Raw genomic sequence first — 23,329 nt, forward strand, 5'->3', positions numbered from 1 at the left:
TCTAAGGTGCCACAAGTACTCCTTTTCTTTTTACAGATACAGACTAACACGGCTGCTACTCTGAAACCTGTCATCTCCCTTTTACTTTTCCTTTGACATCTTGTATTACTTACAAGAAGTCCAGTGATCTTCAGTTTAATATTCTTTGTGATTTTCTCACTAGAATCTCCCTTCCTACAAACTCCCAAAAGCCTTCATCACTAATGGTTCCTTTCTAGGTGAGAAGGGACGGGATCAGCTCTTTGCCAGTAGTGTTCTTCTTCAACCAGTGGGGTTTTCTATGGAGAAAGTATTTTGTTTCCAGGTCCCCCCCTCAGAGGCTGAGCACTCTGGATCTGTATTACTATTGACAGCCAGAAAGAGAGTCAAGAGCATAGGTACCTGACTTTTATCCCGTTTCCCCAGAGTGGCAGTGTGCTGCATTCAAGCTAGACCAACAGCCTAGCACTATTTACAGTTTAATAGTATATTTCATATTTTTTATACTGAAGACTATAGATATAATATGTCGTCTATATTTTCTTTTAATTAGCCTGAGCTGTAACATAGACTAAAACTGGTATAAATGCATCTTATATTTAAAATTGTTGTTCTAAAATTAAGGAGTCTGTCTCTGTTATGTGCTGTTTGCTAAAACTGCAGTTTCAGGCTGTTTCTGTAATACAGTAGTTAGTGCACTTATTTAGTATTTTAACACTGAATTAGGATGAGGATTTTGAACTGTTGCTTCAGATGTCATTACATCCTAGAGTAGACTAAGCAACAGGCTCCTTAGTGGCAAGTTCGGGGGTTGGTGAATTGAATATGTTTTTAAAGGTAAAGGAAAGAATATATTTGCTCAAAGCAGGCAAAATACCTGTCAGTTAATGTTTAGATTTTTTAAATAGTTTTGGCTTCGGGAGTAAAGTTCATCTGATGGCTGGAACTAGCATTTTCTATCAAGTACTGTATTGGTAATGGGTGAGTTGAAGCATGAGGATGGAGTTTGTAAGATAGCAGCTACATCAGAGGAGAAGGAAGCACTTAATCTTGCAGAACAAGAGACAATGGAAAATAAAGGGAGGGTGGATTAAAATAAAAACATCTAGTGTGACAGTAGAAGGAAGATGTAAAAATTAGGATGTGTAGATGGTAAACCAAGGGGAGAAAGGAAAAGTATGTAAGTCAGCAAGTTAACCTTTGTTCTTGTACCAGCCACAGTGAAATGGATATGGATGTAAGCTGTTCATTTTCAAAGTGGTGTAAAATAAACTGGATGATAATGTTTGGTGCACCGGATTCTTTTGATATACTGGTAAATGCAGACCTGCTATAATGATGGAAGATCCATTTCCTAGAGCCTTTAATGTATGTGCAAAGGCTATTTCACAACAAAGTGAGTGATTTGGGTAAACTTTCTTTGATGCAACAGATTCAGATATTATTTTAGAATTGAGGAATTAAGGGTAAATGTAACAATCTCACAGAATTTCAACAGATGTAATTGTTTTTTTAATTACTGTAAAAAGGTGTACTGGCCTTTAAGGTTTTATAGGTAGGCTAGCAATACTGTTCCAAGAACAGTACTTCTAGAATAGAGAAATAGTCATTGAAGAAAAGGCAGTGGCTTCGGGAAAGCAGTCTAGGGTTTGGGAGAAAGAACCCATACTCCGAAATGCTTTTAAATCCTCTTGATGTTCCTCATTCCAGTCTTAGACAGTTGGATACCACTCTGTATCACCTAAAGTGAAGGGTCTCTTGAGAGCTCAGAAACATTATAAATTGGTTAAAGGATTGACTAGTTTCATTCTAGGTGACATAAATTGTGATACATTTATTTAAAATTAAAACAAAAAAATAATTTTGTGGGAAAATGTAATTCTGCTTTGTGAGTAGAGCTTATCTATCTTTGTATTATCGCTTTAGGTGGGGTGTGTGTGTGTGTATTTATATAATATAGACACACACACACACTCTACTGAAGAGTCCTAAGTTAAACAAAATCCATTCTTTCAGTATTATTTTAGCTTGTTGGCAAGAAAGCATCCTGTTGAGTGAAAATCAGACCTGTACTGCATGTGTATTCCCATACTGAATGCTTGACAGACACCAAAAGGTTAATACATGATTACATTACAGGCCACACTTGGGGGAGAAAGTATATCAGAAAACTGTAATAGTGGCACTCCGTGACCCTCTTTTGTTATAATTATCTTGATTTACTAATTAAGTAGTATCTTCCAGAATAACTGTTAAATTCATTTTGTAATTCCTATGAAGTAAATTGGTTCTGGTGGTGACCTTTTGGCAGTTTCGTTTCTAACGTCCTAAAACAGTATTCCTCAATTAATCACAACAGACATTGGTACATTACATTTTATAGAGAAAGGTGCTATATTTTTCTCTTTCCCCAGTGGCAGTAGCACCTGGTATTATGACTTTAGCCTTTACTCAACACCTGTATCACTGGGTTCCTAAAGTGTCTTGAATGGGTATGGGCTATATACAGAAATTTACTCATTTCGGTTGGTTGACAGTTACCCTCTTATTTTCTTATACTTGGTACGAATAGATGATAAGCTAAATGTTTTTGTAGAAGAAATGTCAAAATACTTTAATCTGAAATGAAAAACAACTTTTGTCAACATTTAAATGTTTCAGAATAAAGAAAATCTCAAATCTGGAGAACTTAAAAAATCTTGATGTTTTGGATCTTCATGGAAATCAGGTACTGTACAGTAAGTACATCTGTTATTTTAAACCATTTGCAAATAACACTGATTTAGACATGTTGCATCTCCAGTGTGGTTTCCTGTAGTATTACTTTTATGAAGGAGGAGTTAATAGTTTTACAACCGCTTTTATTAGTGCGTTCACAGAGATTTATAAATTAATCAAAGGGAGCATGATGTTATTTTGGATTTTGGTTTCTAATTTCTTATATTTGCAGAAGTTTATGAAAAGTAAAACCATTAACTTACTAAATATTCATACAACTAAAAATAACAGGATCAGTTCACTTAGAGCTACAACACACTCATCTAACGCAAAATAGCTGTGATGTAGCTAAAATAATATGCAGTCATTTTTATGGTAGAAGAGTTAAAATGGTTACAGTAACCAGTGAAATATTGCATCTACAAATGACTCATTGCATAAAGTACAATAATTCAAAATCTGGACAGTGAATAATACAGGGAGGCAGTATTGTCTGTGATTAGTGCAGTGGCTTGAGCTTTGGGAAATCCAGGATATGGTCCTAGGTTTGCCAAGAATATCCAATCTGACATGGGTAGATCACTTAACCAGTGAAGAATGCATCAGTTTCCCTGCCTCTAAAATAGGGGTATGTAATCATCTTTGTATATTGCTTCTATTTTCTCTGATGAAGAGGTTATCAAAGTGAAAAGTGTTATTATAATAGATATGTTTGAGAGAGAGTAAGGGGATTGTAAGGTTCTCAGTACTTTTTCTGATCTATCCAGTGGAAAAGTGTGTAAGGATAAGTAAGTCAGGTACAGTATTCTTTTGGAAAATGTAAAATGTGTGATACAAAATGTTTAAATAGCTGAGCTGTTTAAAATAATTTGTGGTTATCCTGAATATGTAAAATCGATGTATGAATACTCTGGATTCTTGATCTGACAAGGCTCTGTCCTAATGTTGCTCCTTATTGTGTTACTGCTGCACTTTGTAGAGAGTGGGGAATGGAAATACCTACATAAAAGTTTTAATGAACAATTTACATAGGTGAAAACATAATTGTTTCTTTGGATTAGCTTTTTTATTGAACTTTTAGGAGTAGTAGTATGTGCTCAAATACATAGTGATAGGGCAATATAAAAACATAGTGTCTGCTTTTAGAGAGGGCCTAAATTTTTAGGGGATTGTGTGTTTGAGAACGACCATGTCAAGGTTCCTCCCCCACTCTGAACTCTAGGGTACAGATGTGGGGACCTGCATGAAAATCTCCTAAGCTTACTTTTACCAGCTTAGGTTAAAACTTCCCCAAGGTACAAATTAATTTTATCCTTTGTCCTTGGAATATCCACTGCCACCACCAAACTCTAACTGGGTTTACTGGGAAACGTAGTTTGGACACGTGTTTCCCCCCAAAATCCTCCCAACCCTTGCACCCCACTTCCTGGGAAAGGTTTGGTAAAAATCCTCACCAATTTGCATAGGTGACCACAGACCCAATCCCTTGGATCTGAGAACAATGAAAAAGCATTCAGTTTTCTTACAAGAAGACTTTTAATAGAAATAGAAGTAAATAGGAGTAAAGGAATCACCCCTGTAAAATCAGGATGGTACGTACCTTACAGGGTAATTAGATTCAAAACATAGAGAATCCCTCTAGGCAAAACCTTAAGTTACAAAAAAGACACACAGACAGAAATAGTCATTCTATTCAGCACAATTCTTTTCTCAGCCATTTAAAGAAATCATAATCTAACGCATACCTAGCTAGATTACTTACTAAAAGTTCTAAGACTCCATTCCTGTTCTATCCCCGGTAAAAGCAGCATACCAACAGACAGAGACCCTTTGTTTTTCTCCCTTCTCCCAGCTTTTGAAAGTATCTTGTCTCCTCATTGGTCATTTTGGTCAGGTGCCAGCGAGGTTACCTTTAGCTTCTTAACCCTTTACAGGTGAGAGGATTTTTCCTCTGGCCAGGAGGGATTTTAAAGGGGTTTACCCTTCCCTTTATATTTATGACAGACCAGTTATGCATCCATATCATTACTTGTATGTACTGTTATACACTTGCAGTAAATGCACATGCAAGTTAAATATGCAAATGCATGCGCTTTTTTGTGGCTGCAAATACATGTACATTTTCTTGAAACTTTTGGTCTAGATTTGTAACCTAAGCTTTGATACAAAGAATTGTGCAGGCACAGGTTACAATAAGCAAAAATGGAAATTAGGCTGGGGAAAATTATTAATGAAGTATATTTTTTTAAAAAATCAACAAATAATATACAACTCTTTTAAATGTTCATATAATCAGATTCTTTCCTCAGATATATTTGTGAAATTCCCTTTAACTTCACTGGGACTCCAGTAAGAGTTGTGCACATGGTGCCTGATCCAGCTGCTGGTACATGACACCTATGTAGCTGTGGGCAAATCTTACACCAGGAGTTGGAATACTTTTTATTGCTGGCAAAGTGATATATACTGGAGAAATCCAAACTGAAAAGGTTAATGAGTGTTACTTTTCTAGTTGAGAAGGACTAAGAATGTCAATATGGGGCATATACATGGTTGGGACCTTCAAATTTAGCTTGCTGCTGTTTTGCAAGGGCAGGATGTTTCTCACTGAATAGACAGTATGAAAAGGAGTACTTGTGGCACCTTAGAGACTAACAAATTTATTTGAGCATAAGCTTTCGTGAACTACAGCTCACTTCATCGAATGCGTTCAGTGGTACTGAACGCATCCGATGAAGTGAGCTCTAGCTCACGAAAGCTTATGCTCAAATAAATTTGTTAGTCTCTAAGGTGCCACAAGTACTCCTTTTCTTTTTGCGGATACAGACTAACATGGCTGCTCCTCTGAAACCTGTCAGTATGAAAAGTGTAAAACTATATTACATTAACGAATTACATCTCCCTGCCTACATCTCTTGGGGATAGGTAAGGTCTGATATTAAGTCACAGTAACTTTTGTAAATGCATTTGTCAATTTCACAAGGAAGCTATATGTTTAAAAATACTGTTATCCATATTTCTTTAATTTTGTATGAATGCAAAGAGGGAATTTTGTTTAAAGATCAATGGATACTTTTAAAACAAAAATATTTATGATTATATAAACCATTATCTAAGAAAATAGGCAGATCTGCTATAACATGAAAAAGTGTAATTTTTCTATTTCTTATTCTATTGCTCTCTTGTTCTTTGGAGTCTGTGTTTTTTTGTTTTGTTTTTATTAATGAAGGAAGACTATATTTTTTTGTTCCATCTTGAGATTCTTGGGATCTTTCCTTAAGGTAGCCTTTGATTTTTATATTAGTATTGAAAATGTACAATTTCCAAACCAAACATGCCATAATAATCCCCTTTCAACCACAGAATTAAATTTCATAACATTAAAAGAAAGTAATCCAGTACTGCAGAACATAGCAACTAAAATAACAAAACAGAAGGGTCCAAAGTCAAGTATTGATGTATGATCCAAAATTAAATTTGGGTTTTGAATATGTAATCTTTCCAGTAGGACTAAAAGAATAATTGTTTTTGCTGTATTGCAATGACTGATAACTTTGGCAAGTTGTCTCTTTAATGATGCAACATAGGTACAGAATTCCCTTTGTTGGCATAGCCTCTGTAACCACACGTTTAGCAAAGAGCCACTTTATCATTCAATGGAGCTATAGAGAACCCGAACAAATTGGACACATTAACAAGATAAAAACATTTATAGTATAATAACTAATATATTTGTCAAAACAGCTAAATGACTATTATGGTGCTGATCTTGCCACCCTTACTCATGTTGATTAGTACCTTCGTTTGGGAGTAGTCCCATTGATTTTAAGTCAGTGAGGATGGCAGAATTAGACCCTAGGTAAGCAATTTTAATTATAGTCCAATATTAATTCCTTTCTTAATATCATTAACCACAATTACCTTCTACTAGAGTGACTTTGTTGAAGTAAAGTTGGAACACAAAGCAGAACTTTTCACATTGTTGCCTATCTCTTTTTGTCTGTACATGTTTTAAATTGCCAGTAATTCCTGAGGCATATTCACCTCACCAGGACGTTGAGCAATGTACTGTTGTCAGGTGAAAACTTGTCTGGCAGATAAGCACACTGTATAAAAAGCTAGTTGTTGTTCCCTGTTTTCATTAATAAACAGAAACTTGCCAAGTTTGTAAGTGTTGAGGGAGGTTGAAGTCTCTCTAACGCTCACAAAAAAACTTTGATCAAGCCACAAATGGCCCCTTTAAAGATATCCTTCTTTCTCTCACTCCCAAGACTTGGCTCAGTATCCATAACAAAGAATCATGTTCACAGTGAGCCTGATTGCTGATCACTCTTGTCCCGAAAATATTATTTACTAGGAGCTTTTGGGAAGCTTGTTTACCAGAATTCTGCTAACAATAATAGAACTTACCACTTCAAGTTGACAAAAGAAAGTATTTGTATAGTGTAGCTTTCTAAAGATGGGAAACAGAGACAGGAGGAGATTAATGGCTTGATGTTCAGATGTGCTGAGCACCTACAACTTCATTTAAAGTCAGTGGGAGCTGTGGACACTCATCACTTCTGAAAATCAGAATCTTGAAAAGGATGTATATTATCTCCCTAACTGTCATATTTAAGTATTAAAAGCCAAGTAGTACAAGATGTTGATCACCCTCAACTCCCCTTGAATTCAAGGGAAGATGAGGGTATTTATTATCTATGGGGAAAGGGTTGTTAGTTCTCATCCCTTTGTAAATGTTGTAATGATCCAGAAGAAAGGCCAGTCCCATTCCTAGTGTCTGAATGAGAGAGACTGCTGCTGCTCTTCTTACAGAAGTTTCAGTAAAGTTGAGTGTCACACACAGCCCTGCTAGAGCTCCTCCAGCTGGACACTCATCAGTTTGCTGCATTTGGTTCCCAGCATATTAGACCCATGTGGTCTTAAGCATCACTTGGTCTGAATAGGCTCCAGCCGTACCTCTTTCCTTGGCCTCTCCGGTACACTTCCTGGGTACAGGTTCTTTGATACCTTTTCATGGAAATAGGACCATGCGGCCCAGCTTCCCTAGATGCCCAGGGCCAGTGCTGACTCCACCCATCAACTCCCCAGTAGCTTAAGCATACCCTTTGCCAGAGCTCCAACCTTGTGGGTGTTCTGGTTTTACAGTTCAGCTCTTCAGGGACATGTGACAGTGAAAGCTCTTGCTTAAGATCTCCTGCTGTTGCACTACCACTGAAGCAGCTTCATGGAGGATTGTGACATACCAGGGTACAATCCAGCCTAATGAGCAGTTATGTCACCCCAGCCTGCAATCTTGGGTGTCTTACAATGCCTTACTGAAATAGCTCCCACCTGGGCATCTCACAAACAGCCTTCTAGCTTGCAAGCCACACCCTGAGTGTCCGTGTGTAACTGCAGCCTGCCAGCCACATTTGGGTCGCACTCTGGCTCTGGCCAGCTTTGGTTATATTGCAGGGTGACCCCAGGCCCCGCCCCCCTGTCCCAGGAAATGTCCTGTACTGCTCAGCCTTCTCTTGTACAATGCAAAATATTTTAAGTCTGTTATTCCTTAAAGGGAACAATACGCCAGCATATTATCTCAAATAGTTCTTCTGACACTTCAATTTAAAATACACTGGTATAGGTCGAACAGTAAAACCAGTTTAACTACAGAGAGAGTTTTTACGTGAGTACCAGTAGTGAGGCATAAAAGTCAGAAATGATTACAAGAAAAAGATAAGACATCTACTAATGCCTGACTTAACAAACTATATCAGATTCAAGCAGAGTTTCTCACCAGGTGTTTTCAGCAGTCTTACTGACCAAACCCTATAGGTCAGGACCCCTCCCCAGAGTCCAACAAACGCTTTCTTTGTTGCCTCAGGTGCCATGAATGTGATAGGTAGGGAGAGAGAAAGGTGTGCTTTGGGATGTTAGTCCCATCTTTTTATAATTTCAGTCCCTTTCCTGAAAAAACATTTCCAGCTGGGCACTAGGAGACAGAGTCTGTGTGGAAGGATATTCCTTGTTGGCTTTTTTGTTGCCTGTTTGAGCTTTCTTTATTTCCCTTCCTGCTTGATGACTCTGTTTACTGCTTAAATGTGTGTCTCTGTTCATTACTCTGTTAGATACCAAAAATCAAGTATCTAGAACAGAGATACTGGATCTATGGCTTATTACAACAATCTGTAACCCACTAACCCCCTCTTTTTGTCTTATGACTGAAGAGGTTTTAACAGACCACTCTACCCTGAATGATCACCCCCTTACGATATGTGCTAACTACTTATGCTAAACAATCTGTTCCACATAGCATTTTGCTGTGATGCTGGGAGCACTTTTCCCAGACCTGAAGAAAAGCTCTGTGTAAGCTCGAAAGCTTCTCTCTCTCACCATCAGAAGTTGGTCCAATAAAAGATATTATCTAACCCACCTTGTCTCACTGATATCCTGGGACCAATGCGGCTACAACAACACTGCATTCAGGTCAACGTTTCATTTCTAAGCAATGTGCTTCCAAGCCTGAGCAGCCCTGTGAAGAGAGGGACTGAACTCTAGTTTTGATCCCTTATGTGGCAAAGCAACAGCCTTTTATTAAATTGATGGTATGCTCTTCGGTATTTCATTAAATCTCTCCAAAGGTATTTTAGCTATAGACATATTGGGCTAAATTCTTTCCTCCAGTTATACCCAGGCTGCCCCATCAAAATGAATGGAGTTGGCCCAAGTGTAACTAACAGGAAAATTTGGCCTATTGCATGTAGAATAGATTTTATGCCATATCATTTAATTTAAAAAAAATAAAATTATTGTTGGAATTGCTTTGTGTAGTCCTTTATCTAATTCTATGCCATGCTTTCCTAACTGAAAGCTCAACAACATAAATATAAGAAATATATGCAATATTATTTTTAAGCGGAGACCTCTTTTGAGTGTACACAAGAAAAATACGTCATAAACTGATGCCATCTTTTTGGTATTTCATTATTGATGAGATATGTGCTGCGTAAAAATCTTTTTTAAGGCATTTTTATATTGACTCTTTGAGCTTTTCAAATTTTCTCACTAGTCAAATATCCAATAATCCTCAGAAACAAACAACATGAAGATACTGGGTAGTATTGTTTTGTACATTTATTTAAAAGCAACATTTCCTATTCTTATTTAAAACCTAATGCAAAAAAGGAGCTTGAAAAACTGATTATCAATTACTTTTGTTTATGGTCAGTAGAAAATAGTCCACAGGAAGTTAGGTCTGTATTATTTATATCTGTTAAAGGGAATATCACTTGTAATGGCCTAGAATGAAAAGGCAATGACTTATTACCTAAAAATAAAATAATGGCTAAAAGCAGGTTTATCTTTATGTAAAAAAAAAAGTGTATTAGGAAGGAGGGAAGGAATTCCATTACTGTTGACAGAAGCTTATGACTCGGAAAAGTTATAAATAACTTCTCTATAAATTATTGATGAAACCCAGATTTCTGCAGTACCAGTAGAAGCTAGGACCATTTAGAACTTGTGCATTGCAGTTTGCTGTAGTTATAGCTAGACAGCCATTTGCAGAAAGCTGTGCACTTATGCTAACCATCTGCTGTTGGCTTCAGTTTCACAGATCTGTCTGTCTGAATACACAATTTTAAACAATAACCTTCACTGTGCATTTTGCTATTATTTTGGTGCCCCAGTGTATTAAGAGTTGATCTTTACTTGTGCTTCCAAAATATCTTTTTGTTTCTTTAGAGAAGACTAATATTAAACTATTATACATCACTGAGGAGAAGCCTGTTACTATTTTTCTCATGTTACTATAATCAAATTGGTTTAGGGAATGTTTCCTCTGATTAATGATATTTTGGTTCTTATTATCTATTGGCTTTGTATATATTTTCATCTGGAATTTTTTGGCATGAAATAAAACCTGAGACAATTGTTGGAATAGCTGACACACCAGTATTCTGAATTCAGACATATAACAGTAAACAATTTAACATTTAAAGAACCCTTAACTCTGCCTGGCGTAGTTAGTCTTTGGCTGCATTTGTTTGTTCCCGGTGTATGCTGTCCCAGCTCTGTGCAGATAGCTGACACAGCAGACCTCGATCGAACTGCCCAATAAGACCACAAGACTTGGTTTAGTAGCGAAGGTGCCCAGTCAGGTTTATTGTCAATGAAGCACAGTCCTAGCTGCCCAGATTAATGTCTACAGTTACACTAACATATGTATGCCTGGTACAATGTACTCAGCTCAGTGAATGGCGGGACTTTCCATTCTCCCCTCAGCTGGCCAGAGACATTCCCTCTGAGACCAACTGAGGCAGTCAATACAGCTCCCCAGTTAGGTCCAGTGATGTAATAGCGGCAGCTGCTCACTACCATTTTACTGCCTCTTTATATTCCGTTCACCTTTTTAAGGTTCTCTTCACAATCATAAGGGCTATAGACTTATTTTTTCAGTTAAAGCTTATGTTCTGCAGAAATTGATGGCCTGGGTCACACTAACTCAAGGAAGGTCCATGCTTGCCTCAGGCAAGTGAGTGAATTTGCAAGGCTGGCTTGAAGTAAGGCTCTCAGACAGAACATTTAAGAAGCAGCACATATTTGGCCCATATAGTAGAAATACACAGAATGTCAGACGATTAAATATTAAAAACTAAGGTAGAATTATATTAGTATGTATCTCCATTTCTTTAAAATGTATCTCTAACAGGTGTCTAAGCAAACTAGGCACAATATGCATGCTATTAATTATACTTCTCATTACAGATTGCTAAAATAGAAAATATCAATCATTTGGGTGAACTCAGAGTGTTAAACCTTGCCAGAAACCTTTTAAGCTATGTAGAAAACCTTAATGGACTGGATTCACTGACAGAACTTAACCTTCGTCATAATCAAATCACCTCCATGGTAAGTGATAAAGCTCAATTAATATTTGTTGTCCTTCCCCCACAAAAAAGTTAGCAAAATACAATAATATTATCATTTGATTTAAACCATGTTAGTGTTTCACAGTTCTAGAACTATATTGTTTTCATTTGTCCTATGATTTTGGTGCTCTTTTGGTTAGTTTTATGTGAAGTGGATGAAACCAAAAATAACACATGGATATTTTATCTAAATGATTGTTTATAGCTGTGAAGCTGTCTTTATACTAATTAAAGTGCCAAAAGTGAGGAAATCTTGAAGAAACTATACAATTCTGGTGCATAGATTGAGTAGGTATCTAAAAATATAGTAAAGAATATACTGACTATATCCTGAACTTAAAAATCATGGCTATTGATGGTATAAAGTGCTTTTTTTTCGTAGTAGCCTCTCTTTTTTTTTAATATGACAGTTAGAGAAAGTCAGTATGATCTTAAAAGAAAATTAAAAATACTGTTTTTAATTTTGCAGTTTCACTTAACATTAACCAATACTTTCAAAAAGAAAAGGCCATCAGTGTCCAATATTTTGTCAATGAGAAAGTACCTGAGCAATAATTTAAAGATCTGTTTCTGCAAAAGATATTGTTTCAGTTTCTTATTACAAAACCTTAATATAAAGCAGTTGTAGCAGACTCATAATACACTAACAAGAGCACATTGCATAAAAGAATGCTGTTTTGCTAAATACCTAGAACAGTGTATTCCCCCGCTCGGAAAGAAACAAATGGAACATGACAACAAAGGAGAGAGGTTAATATATGTAGAGAGTCTTGTTCCAATTTCTTCTTTATCAGAGCTCTTGCCTTGAGCTGTGTCTTAGATCATGTCAGCTAATCTGACCACTGGTATATGATTTTCTGACACAAGTGAACTGTCAGTTTTGCAGAATAGAAAATGGAGGCTTCAGCTCCTATTTCCAGTTTTGTTTACTTGGGGTTTTTTTGCTTTTCTTCATAATAATAGAAAAAGTCCTGTCTTAGTCTATGTGACTGAGCTGAGATTTGAGATGTGGCTGAGCTGAGCTGAGATTTGGCCCTTTTAAATTCAATCTCCTTTATAACATGTGTAGCCAGCAGAATTCTGTATCCATCTCTCTGGTAAGATATGATATGCAAATGGAACTTCCTCCTTGGGAGTGATGGAGCTTTCCTGTAGGAACGTTGACTGATTTTTTTCCAAGTTGATAGGATCATCTTACACAAGTAGATTGCAACTCTTAATGCACCTGGGGCTTTTTTTTTTTAAAGTAGGTCTGAGTTACCTCAGGTACTGCTGTGTATCTGGGAATTTAGTCATTGACTTCAGCAGTGCCAAGATTTTACTCAGCATTTTTTGTGAGTTTTTGATGATGTATTTGTTTTCCATCATTCAGTAAAGAATATTAAAAACAAACCAACCCCTAAATAAACAGTAACAAAAATGTTGATTGTGTAATCAAAATTTCCCATGTTATACTGCTGCTCAACTTCATGCTTAGTCCCTGCTCTCTTTCCCTCAGGAATATTTTCTTGAATCTCCTGGGTGTCTAACTGTTCATGTAGTATGCCAAATTATCCACAATTGTTCTTGTTCCTTGAAACAATGAGAACATGGAAATAATGATTGACTAGTGTATGGTAGATATTTTTGTTTCTTTAAATTATACCCAGACAGTTAATACTCTGGGTATAATAAATAAATAAATATAATTTAATTTTTAAGAATTAGCATGTTTGAGCTATAGTATCTGTGAAATCCATCTTGGTCTCAGTCTACTTTGGCTTGGTTAAAGAAAAATTATCCTCATGCTCAGTTCAGGCAAGTCTTGGATCATTTTAATTTTAGTAAACGTGCTTTCTCTTTGGCCTGTTTTAATTCAAAGGTATTTGAAATTGAGTTCTAGGCGGTGTTGACTATTTAATGAATGCAGTATATTATTTTTATTGTAACCTCCTGTCACAGGGTGACTGGCTCTTTTAATGGGAGATGGGGCTAGTTTACCTGTGCGATAACTAATTAGCTGCTTCCCAACCTGAGGGGATGAGATTATAGGGGTCAGATGATAGCTTAATGGACACCTGGGCCTCTGCAGGAATTTGGCCTACACTGGACCTGGGTGAACTGTGTTTTTCAAATTGAGTTTGAATGTTAGCATAAGTGATAGGCCTAAAAGCATGTGACCAAAAAAGAATGAGATCACGGGAAAGAAGAGCTTGTTTCTATTAAACTTCTTGTGACCCTTGAAATACCAGCATTATCTTATTTAACGTTTGGGATGAGGTAATAGAAATAAAGAAAACTTGCTTAATTGGGCCCCAGGTGCAGTAAATAATTGGTTATATATGGTTTGTTTAAAAAGAAATGCTTAGTTCAGTTATTGGGAAGAAATATGGTAAAATAAAATAAGAAGAAAATCTTGAGGAGCGGGCCCAGCCATTAGTCTTGTCTTGACTAAAACTCCTTCCTCTAGCTTTGGCTATGGTCTGATAACCAGCAGTGATATCACTTATTTATTATAGTGTATAAAAGATAAGGTTTTGGGGAGTTTCTTTGTCTCCCATCATGCTGTGACTCCAGAGGGGTATGTCCTGGGCCTGATCCTGTTGTAAGTATTTTGGCCAATACTTATAACTGGATTGATACTAGGACAGGGGTTCTCAAACTTCATTGCACCGTGGCCCCCTTCTGACAACAAAGTTACTACATGATCCCAGGGGGAGGGCTGGAGCCCAAGCCCTGCTGCCCTGGGTGGAGGGAGAGGGAGCCAGAGCCCAAGCCTTGCCACCTCAGATTGGAAGAGAAGGGGCTGCAGCCCAAGTCCCACTGCTCTGGGTGGGGTGGAGCTCAGGCTTCAGTTTCAACCCTGGGTTCCAGCAAATCTAATGCTGGCCCTGGCAATCCCATTAAAATGGGGTCCCAACCCACAGTTTGAGAACCACTGTACTAGGATGTTGCATATAAGTTTGTGTATGCGTATATTTGTATTTTGAGTGTAATCAACACCAAGTGGCCTTTGGTCTATTAAAGAAATGCTTTTGTGTAAACTGAGTTGTGGTAAACCTTAGTAAAGTATTAGGGGAATTATTTGCAATAGCCTCATAAGAGGGCTGGGAGATCTATTGGGGAGGTTAGATTGGATATTAGGAAAAACTTTTTCACTAAGAGGGTGGTGAAACACTGGAATGCGTTACCTAGGGAGGTGGTAGAATCTCCTTCCTCAGAGGTTTTTAAGGTCAGGCTTGACAAAGCCCTGGCTGGGATGATTTAACTGGGAATTGGTCCTGCTTCGAGCAGGGGGTTGGACTAGATGACCTTCTGGGGTCCCTTCCAACCCTTATATTCTATGATTCTATGATTCTATTTTGGTGTGGAACCACAGGGAGTGGGTATGTTCTTGTGGAAAGCCCTAAGCCAAGGTCTACAGGAAGTTGGCTATCCCAGGGGAACCAGCCTGAGGCCCAGTGTTCTATACTGGAGCGGGGAAGGATGGAAGGAATGGAGTCCAGCAAGAACTGAGAATGTACTCCAGGGGAACCAGCCTGGGGGTGGAGTGCTCTATCCCAGAGCCAAAAAGACTCTCAAAGGTAGCCCAATGAGGGGATGGGTACAGGACCCAGAGGGCTGGCTGAAGAGGAACCACTGAAGGACAGAACAACTTTTTTGTTTGTTGGGACTTGATTGATTGGAATTTCGCTACCCCAGAATGGGATAAGTTTGTTTATGACTTGGCTGGAGGGCTAACTGAACTGACTGCTTTGTATGTGGAGTTCTTGGGGACTCTGAGGGTATGTCTACACTGCAACATAAGCTCATGCCTGAGCCCAGGCTCATGCCTAACCCCCCTAGTGTCTACACTGCAATTGCACTAATCTAGGGCTTGGACCCAGAGTCCCAAGACCCTACAGGACTGAAAGGTCCAAGCTTGAGTTAAGCTGGGACCCAGGTTGTGAGCCCTATTGTTTTGCAATGTAGATGCAGCCCCTCTTGACTCGGGTCCCAGTAGTGAGCTGGAAGTATCCCACTATTCCATGTGACAGCTATCCCAACATCTGCAATCCACTCTATTATTTTGTGAAAGGAATATTTCTTAAATATTGTTAGTGAGTTCCTTTTGGATTTCTTGTGCAGCTTTATTTTTAAGGACAGTTTTGGATTTTCTTTACCAGTGATAGGACAGAATAATTCTTGTTTTTGTTCCTTGCTGTTGAATCATGATATAGGACTAAAATTGCAGAATTATCACAAAATTTTGGTACTAAAATGGATTAGATTTCTTGTGCATCGGTTGTATTTTGACAGTGCTATTGGTGGCAGTACCTAATATAACTTGACAGAGTAATTATGGAATAAAGATATATCATAACTTTGTTGTAACTTCAAACCTTAGATAACCTTAAACAGCAGCATTGCTAACCCCAAGATTTCAGAAATTGTGTCGGGCACCCAAACGCATGAGCTTGTCTTCAAATGTATTATTTTAAAAATATTATTTTAAAATTTCTTTTCTCTGCTATCTCATTTTTGAGCCTTTAGTGTTCTTCTTCTCAAGCTTTATCTCTGATGCCAGGAGGGCTCAGAAACGTACTGTTCTTGAAAGCTGAGGCCTGGTCTATGCTACGGGGTCAGGTTGAATTTAGCCGCATTAGGTCAATTTTAAAATGAATGCGTCCACACAAACAACCCCGTTCCGTCGACTTAAAGGGCTCTTAAAATTGACTTCTGTAATCCTCCCTGGCGAGGGGAGTAGCGCTAAAATCGACCTTGCTGGATCGAATTTGGGGTAGTGCAGACGCAAATCGACGGTATTTGCCTCCGGGAGCTATCCCACAGTGCTCCATTGTGACCACTCTGGACAGCACTTTGAACTCCGATGCACTAGTCAGGTACACAGGAAAAGCCCCGGGAAATTTTGAATTTCATTTCCTGTTTGGTCAGCATGGTGAACTCAGCAGCACAGGTGACCATACAGTCCCCCTAGAATTGCAAACGAGCTCCAGCATGGACCAAAAGGGATCTGCTTGCTGTATGGGGAGAAGCATCTGTGCAGGCAGAACTCCGATCAAAAAGAAGAAATGCAAATATATTTGCCAAAATCTCACAGGGCAGGTTGGAGAGAGGCTACAACAGGGGGACACAGCAGTGCCGCATGGAAGTTAAGGAGCTGGGGCAAGCCTACCAAAAGACAAAGGAGGCAAACGGTTGCTCTGGGTCAGAGCCCCATACATGCCACTTCTATGATCAGCTGCATGCCATTCTAGGAGGAGACCCTACCACTACCCCACCACTATCCGTGGACACGTGCAAGTGGGGAGTCTCACGCAACAGGGAGGAAGATTTTGTGGATGAGGAGGAGGAGAATGCGCAGCAGGCAAGCAGTGAATCCGTTCTCCCCAGCAGCCAGGACCTTTTCCTCACTGTGCATTCGAAGGCGGGATCCCCGACTCTGAAGCTGGAGAAGGCACCTCTGGTGAGTGCACATTTGTAACTACAGTGCAGGGTTTAAAAGCAATAGTGTTTCATGTTTGATTTGCCCTGAAGAATTGGGATGCATTTGCTGCCCGTACAGTAACTGGAAAAGTCTGTTAACGTGTCTGGGGATGGAGCGGGAGTCCTCCAGGGACATCTCCATGAAACTCTCCTGGAGGTACTCTGAAAGAATTCTGGAATCATTGCAGCACAAAGCATGGTAGCAGATGGTCCTGAGTTTTGGTCACATTCAAGCAACATTTGGTCTATATCTTTCTGTGTCAGCCTCAGGAGAGTAATATCATTCCTGGTCACCTGGTTGAAATAGGGGAATTTTTGTAAGGGAACAGTAAAAGGACCCCATTCATGCTGGGCTGTTTTCGCTTGGCTAAAGGGATCATCCCGGAGAATAGCCACGCGGTGGGGTGGTGGGAGGTATGTGCTGCACATCCACCCGAAAACCGCAGCCCCTCCTTTTAAATGTGAAACCCAATCCATTGCTTGCTATGGGAAAGGATGGCGCTGCAGTTTGAAACCATTCCCACATGTTTTGCATACAAAGCCAACCCCGTGTACCCTTTGCCTTACTATGGCTGCATGGAAACCGAATTCTGTTGCCCAGCCATGTGTGATGTGTCACCATACCGGCAGGCGCTCAATATAAAAGGCAAAATGCGACCTTGTACCTAAAGCACATGTGCTGTCTGCTGTGAATTGCTAGATTCACAACTGTGAAAGAGTCTCCGTTTTGTTCTCAGAAATGTATTATCATAAATTTTACTCTCCCTTTTTATCTCCCCCCAGGTGCAAATGTTTCTAGGCTCCGTTATCTCCGTCCCTGAGGTTATTGCAGATTAGAAGGCGGAAAAAATGCACTTGCAATTACATGTTTTCCGAGCTAATGCAGTGCTCCCGCACTGATAGGGCACAACTGAATGCATGGAGGCATTCAGTGGCAGAGGCCAGGAAAGCATTAAGTGAGCGCAAAGAGCAGAGGCAGGAGTGCGAAGAGCGGAGGCAGGAGGTGATGCTAAGGCTAATGGGGGACCAAATGGACATGATGAAGCGTCTGGTGCAGCTGCAGGAAAGCCAACAAGAGCACAAACACCCCACTGCATCCATTGTACAACCTCCTGACCTTCTCCCCAAGTTCCATATCCTCCTCACCCAGACGCCCAAGAATGCGGGTGTGAGGAGGCTCCGGGCACCCAGCCACTCCACTCCAGAGGATGGCCCAAGCAACAGAAGGCTGTCATTCAAACAGTTTGATTTGTAGTGTGGCTACAATAAGCAATGTGGGGTTGTATTTCTCTCCTCCCCCACTCCACCCTGGCTACCTTGTCAGTTATCTCCCTTTTTCTTTAATTAATAAAGAAAGAATGCATGGTTTCAAAACAATAGTTACTTTATTTTGAAGCCGGGAGGGTGGTTGGCTTACAGGGAATTAAAATCAGCAAAGAGGGTGGGTTTGCATCAAGGAGAAATACACACAACTGTCACACAGAAGGCTGGCCAGTCATGAAACTGGTTTTCAAAGCCTCTCTGATGAGCAGCGTGCCCTGCTGTGCTCTTCTAATCGCCCTGGTGTCTGGCTGCTCAAAATCGGACGCTAGGCGATTTGCCTCAACCTCCCACCCTGCCATAAATGTGTCCCCTTACTCTCACAGATACTATGGAGCACACAGCAAGCAGCAATAACAATGGGAATGTTGGTTGCGCTAAGGTCTGATCTAGTCAGCAAACAGCGTCAGCAAGCTTTTAAATATCCAAAGGCACATTCTACCACCATTCTGCACTTGCTCAGCCTATAGTTGAACTGCTCCTTAGTACTGTCCAGGCTGCCTGTGTATGGCTTCATGAGCCGTGGGAGCAAGGGGTAGGCTGGGTCCCCAAGGATAACTATTGGCATTTCAACATCCCCAATGGTTATTTTCTGGTCTGGAAAGTAAGTCCCTTGCTGCAGCTGTTCATACAGACCAGAGTTCCTGAAGATGCGAGTGTCATGTGCCTTTCCCGGCCATCCCATGTTGATGTTGGTGAAACGTCCCTTGTGATCCACCAGTGCTTGCAGCACCATTGAAAAGTACCCCTTGCTGTTTATATACTGGTTGGCAAGGTGGCCCGGTGCCAGGATAGGGATATGTGTTCCGTCTATTGCCCCACCACAGTTAGGGAACCCCATTGCAGCAAAGCCATCCACTATGACCTGCACATTTTCCAGAGTCACTACCCTTGATAACAGAATGTCAATAATTGCATTGGCTACTTGGATCACAGCAGCCCGCACAGTAGATTTGCCCACTCCAAATTGATTCCCGACTGACCGGTAGCAGTCAGGCATAGCAAGCTTCCACAGGGCTATCGCCACTCGCTTCTCAACTGTCAGGGCAGCTCTCATCTTGGTATTCCTGCGCTTCAGGGTGGGAGAAAGCAACTCACAGAGTTCCAGGAAAGTAGCCTTACGCATGCAAAAGTTTCGCAGCCGCTGTGAATCATCCCATACCCGCAACACTATGCGGTCCCACCAGTCTGTGCTTGTTTGCCGGGCCCAGAATCAGCGTTCCACTGTATCAGCCAGCTAAATTGATGGAAGCAGAACTTCAGTTACTCTGTGACTTCCTTACAGAACTTAGGGTAAACTTACACCCATGTTTGTGATGCTTGCAAGCTACCCCAAGGTAGGGTTGCCAGTTTTGGTTGGACATATTCCTGGAGGTTTCATCACATGACATAATCTTTAATTTCTGGATACTCCAGGACAGTCCTTGGCAACCCTACAGGGAAAAGCAAACAATTGTGGCTGTGGCAGACTGCTACCCAAGGAATATTCCTTCACATCCCACAGTATTGTGATCAGCTAGACACTGAGGATTTGAGGAAGAATCACAATTCACACAACCTCTTAATACCTAGCCTTTAGGTGTATTTCTGTCCTGCTCTTTCCCCATGTCAACTATAACCACAATTAGAAGTCATGGAGACTAAAGCTGATGGGGGGTGGGAATATGGGTCTAGCTACTGGAAAAATACAAGTGGCCTGCCCCTGCACCAGTCTCCAAGCACTTGGACTGGATGTGTTCATATCCGCAAGTTGGAGAATGGGTTTTTACAGGGTAGGGAGATGCACCTAATGGCATAAATGAATATGTGGATGGGTAACGACAAACCGCAATCCCTAGTCAATGTGGATTTGTATTTTGCGCATACAGCTTGCTCTTATTTGCTTTATTAACATGTTGAATTAGATACTATTTCAAGTATTCCAAAAGATGTATAGTAGCATTTAAAACCACCAATAACAATTTTGTACTGTTAAAATACATAGCTTTTGGAAGATTGGACTCCAGAGTCCATCTGTATGTTTTTTTTATTCATATGGTGTAGATTTTTATACAATTTAAAAGATAGTGAGTTGGTTGATAGGAGAGAATCCTTACTTAAGTCTCCCATTGACAGTACAGCCACTGCGATTTGGAAGGTAATTTATGAGTTTGCACTTTGAAGCTTTAGTGCAGAATGGTCACAACATCAAATTTATATTTATGCAGTTTGATTACAGCATGCTTGCCCTGAAGCTTAAACGCTGAGGCAAGCACCTTGGCTCCTTTCCTGAAAGGCTGTTAAAAATGGTTAACAGCAGTCTCATTCTCTTTGATGCTATTTACCTTGCAAGTGGTGCAGCTTGATCTGCAGAGTAGATATCTGCACTGAAGCACTCCCTTGGAGTCTGCACCAGAGAGGAATGGAGCTGCATGTTCAACAGAAATCAATGTTGCAGCAAGGTTACAGAAAATAGAAATGTGTATATTTCATCATCAGGCCAAGTAGAGAGGTTCAAAAGATGTTCTCTTTCAGCTGCTGAATTTATGCTTCTCTTTCTTTCTAGAAAGATGTGGATACTTTGCCCTGCCTCCAGCATCTGTTTCTCAGCTTTAACAATATATCTAGGTAAGGGGACTACCGGTTTGCTTCTTATCGGTAACTTAAGTATAATATTGCAGCTGTATTAAGTTAAAATTGGAATACTTTGCAGGTGGTTACAATTTTCTAATATGGCAGATTGAATAAGAAATATACAATGTCTGGATTATACAAAATGTGTGAAACTGAAGTTCTCTAAACCCTCATCCTTTAAATGTACATTCTATTTATGAAAATTCTACTATTCTGTTTAAAGATGACCATACAGTTTATAGTTATGAAAATAGAAAATAGTATTGTAAATACTGTATAATTTTAGTGTTAATTTAAGTATCTGTTTAACAGTATATAAGTTACATTTATGTTTACATTCATCACAACATAAAATATCGAATTAAAATCTGTTTAATTGATGTGACTAGATTATTCTTCATTTGTATTGCTTTCTGAACATCTTTTGTTACCTAAAGCTGCAATCTGTATTCATTATTGTGTCACTCTTTCAAACTGGGCCATCAGAACGTAGTAACTCAGCTTTCTCAGTAAGACTTCTGTTGTTTTAAGAACTGATGAGCATGTTTCATTATAAATGTATAGAAATGTTTGTCATCTACATCTGTCTTCTCATCGTATTTTCAAATTTTACTGGATTCTGTATTTATAGTCATCCCAAAATAAAAGAAAATGTTATTTTAAAAAGTACTGCATGCACGATTTTCCTTAGAGAGCAACTTATGGTTGCTCATATATCTTAATCATCATAAATATAGAACTAAGGAGAAATCTAACAGCATCAAATTATTTTATTAGAGACCTAGAAAAGGTACTGCATTCCTTTATTGCTGGAAAAATCATGATGTTTTTGCTGTACTTATTCTCTTTGTAGGGATGGAAAATAGGAATGATTTATGTTATAACTAACAGAAATTGTTATTATACTAGTAAGTTAGAGTATTTTATGCAGACCTGCATTTTATTCCTTGCAAAGACCTCCAGTTTACTTGTTTATGAGCCTTATGTTCTTAATGCAGTGATGCAGCATTTACCCTTAAAATTACTGGGTATTAAAAAAAGTTGAAAATCTAATACGAGCTTCTACTAAACTATAGATATTTCACATGAATTAATCTGCTAGTGCCTCTGCTTCATGTTTTAAATTTGGGTAGTAGCAGACATAGATTAGCATTTTATTTCTGTTGAATAATGGTTGGTTCCCAAATTTTAAACATACTTTTTGTTTCTGTTCTGCCAACAAATGTCCTAGCCTGGTTTTAGCAGTTGGAGGACTGCAGTGGCCAGTTCCCCTGTCACCAGAAAGTATTGCTGCAGTCAGTGGTAATTACTTTATGATTTTATGTAACTGACCTAGTAACTCATCCAGCTCTCAGCCTCCTCTCCCACAATGTTTTATACAAAATTATACTATTATTTTTTCAGTATACAAGGAGAGAAAAGGACCTAAAAAGAAGCTTGGCAAATCCAATTGGTTACATAATCTGTAGCTGATTTCAAACTAATATCTTGCTTGCTTTTATAGTTTATTCAGCGGGTTTGCAGGGAAGCTATATGTGCACAACTCAGTCTTAGAATTTGTCCCTACATGGGATGTACATACCTTAAACATTGTCTTGCAAGTATGTAATGTTTAGTTTTGGTTTTGGTTTAGAGTTGAAATCAGTTTAAAAAAAATCTGAAATCAGTTGAAAATCGCACTTTTCCACTGTATGAACCTTATGTTTGGACCAACCTAACACTTTACATGCCAGTCACCATTATAACATCTTGATGGTGGTGGCATTTGGCTTGTTGATGTTTTGAAATGTTGACATGCCATTGAACAACAGCATTTCACCAAGGAGGTGAAACAACACTGAATGTACATTTTGTGTTATATAACTGATGCGTGACATGTTTCGTATCAGGGAAATAATTTAAAAAATGTGTTTTTATAACCAATTATGTACTGATATTTTTCCTGGTGCAGTTTGACTTGACCAAGATGTTTAAACTGAAAATTGGCAAGTGTAATGGGAACTTGAGACACAATTTTAACATGGAGTATTGCTGTAGTAAGATCAAGAATGAATGTTCTCACTACCCTTTGTACGTATTCTCATGACTTTATTTATTTAGATTTACCATATGCCTTGTGGTAAACTTTGAAAATATATTTTCAAGAAACAATTCTACATGCATGTGTATGTAAAAAGACAAAAAAATATTTCAGACAAATGACAATACTTATGCAATGATCTAAAGCATTTACTCACAGGTACACAATGATAACTTGCTAGCAGCAGCAGCAAGATATGTTGCAAAAGTCTGGTTGTATTCACAGCTTGGTTTCCTTAGAG

At 39.1% G+C, this 23,329-nt stretch overlaps 1 protein-coding gene across 7 annotated transcripts in view; it reads left to right on the plus strand.

The window, feature by feature from the left end:
- The window catches only part of LRRC49 (leucine rich repeat containing 49), a 132,563-nt gene that overhangs the window by 28,367 nt on the left and 80,867 nt on the right, over positions 1-23,329 (plus strand). For 6 of the 7 annotated variants that reach the window (XM_048866937.2, XM_048866938.2, XM_048866942.2 and 3 more), the window contains 3 exons: positions 2,641-2,707; positions 11,446-11,589; positions 20,941-21,002. In XM_048866937.2, the coding sequence (XP_048722894.2) occupies positions 2,641-2,707; positions 11,446-11,589; positions 20,941-21,002 (273 nt within the window). Of the gene's footprint in view, positions 1-2,640; positions 2,708-11,445; positions 11,590-20,940; positions 21,003-23,329 lie in introns of those variants that run through there. The other variant, XM_048866945.1, reaches the window with a different exon arrangement.

The sequence above is a fragment of the Caretta caretta genome, chromosome 10, assembly GCF_965140235.1.
Source record: "Caretta caretta isolate rCarCar2 chromosome 10, rCarCar1.hap1, whole genome shotgun sequence".
Lineage (NCBI taxonomy): Eukaryota > Metazoa > Chordata > Testudines > Cheloniidae > Caretta > Caretta caretta.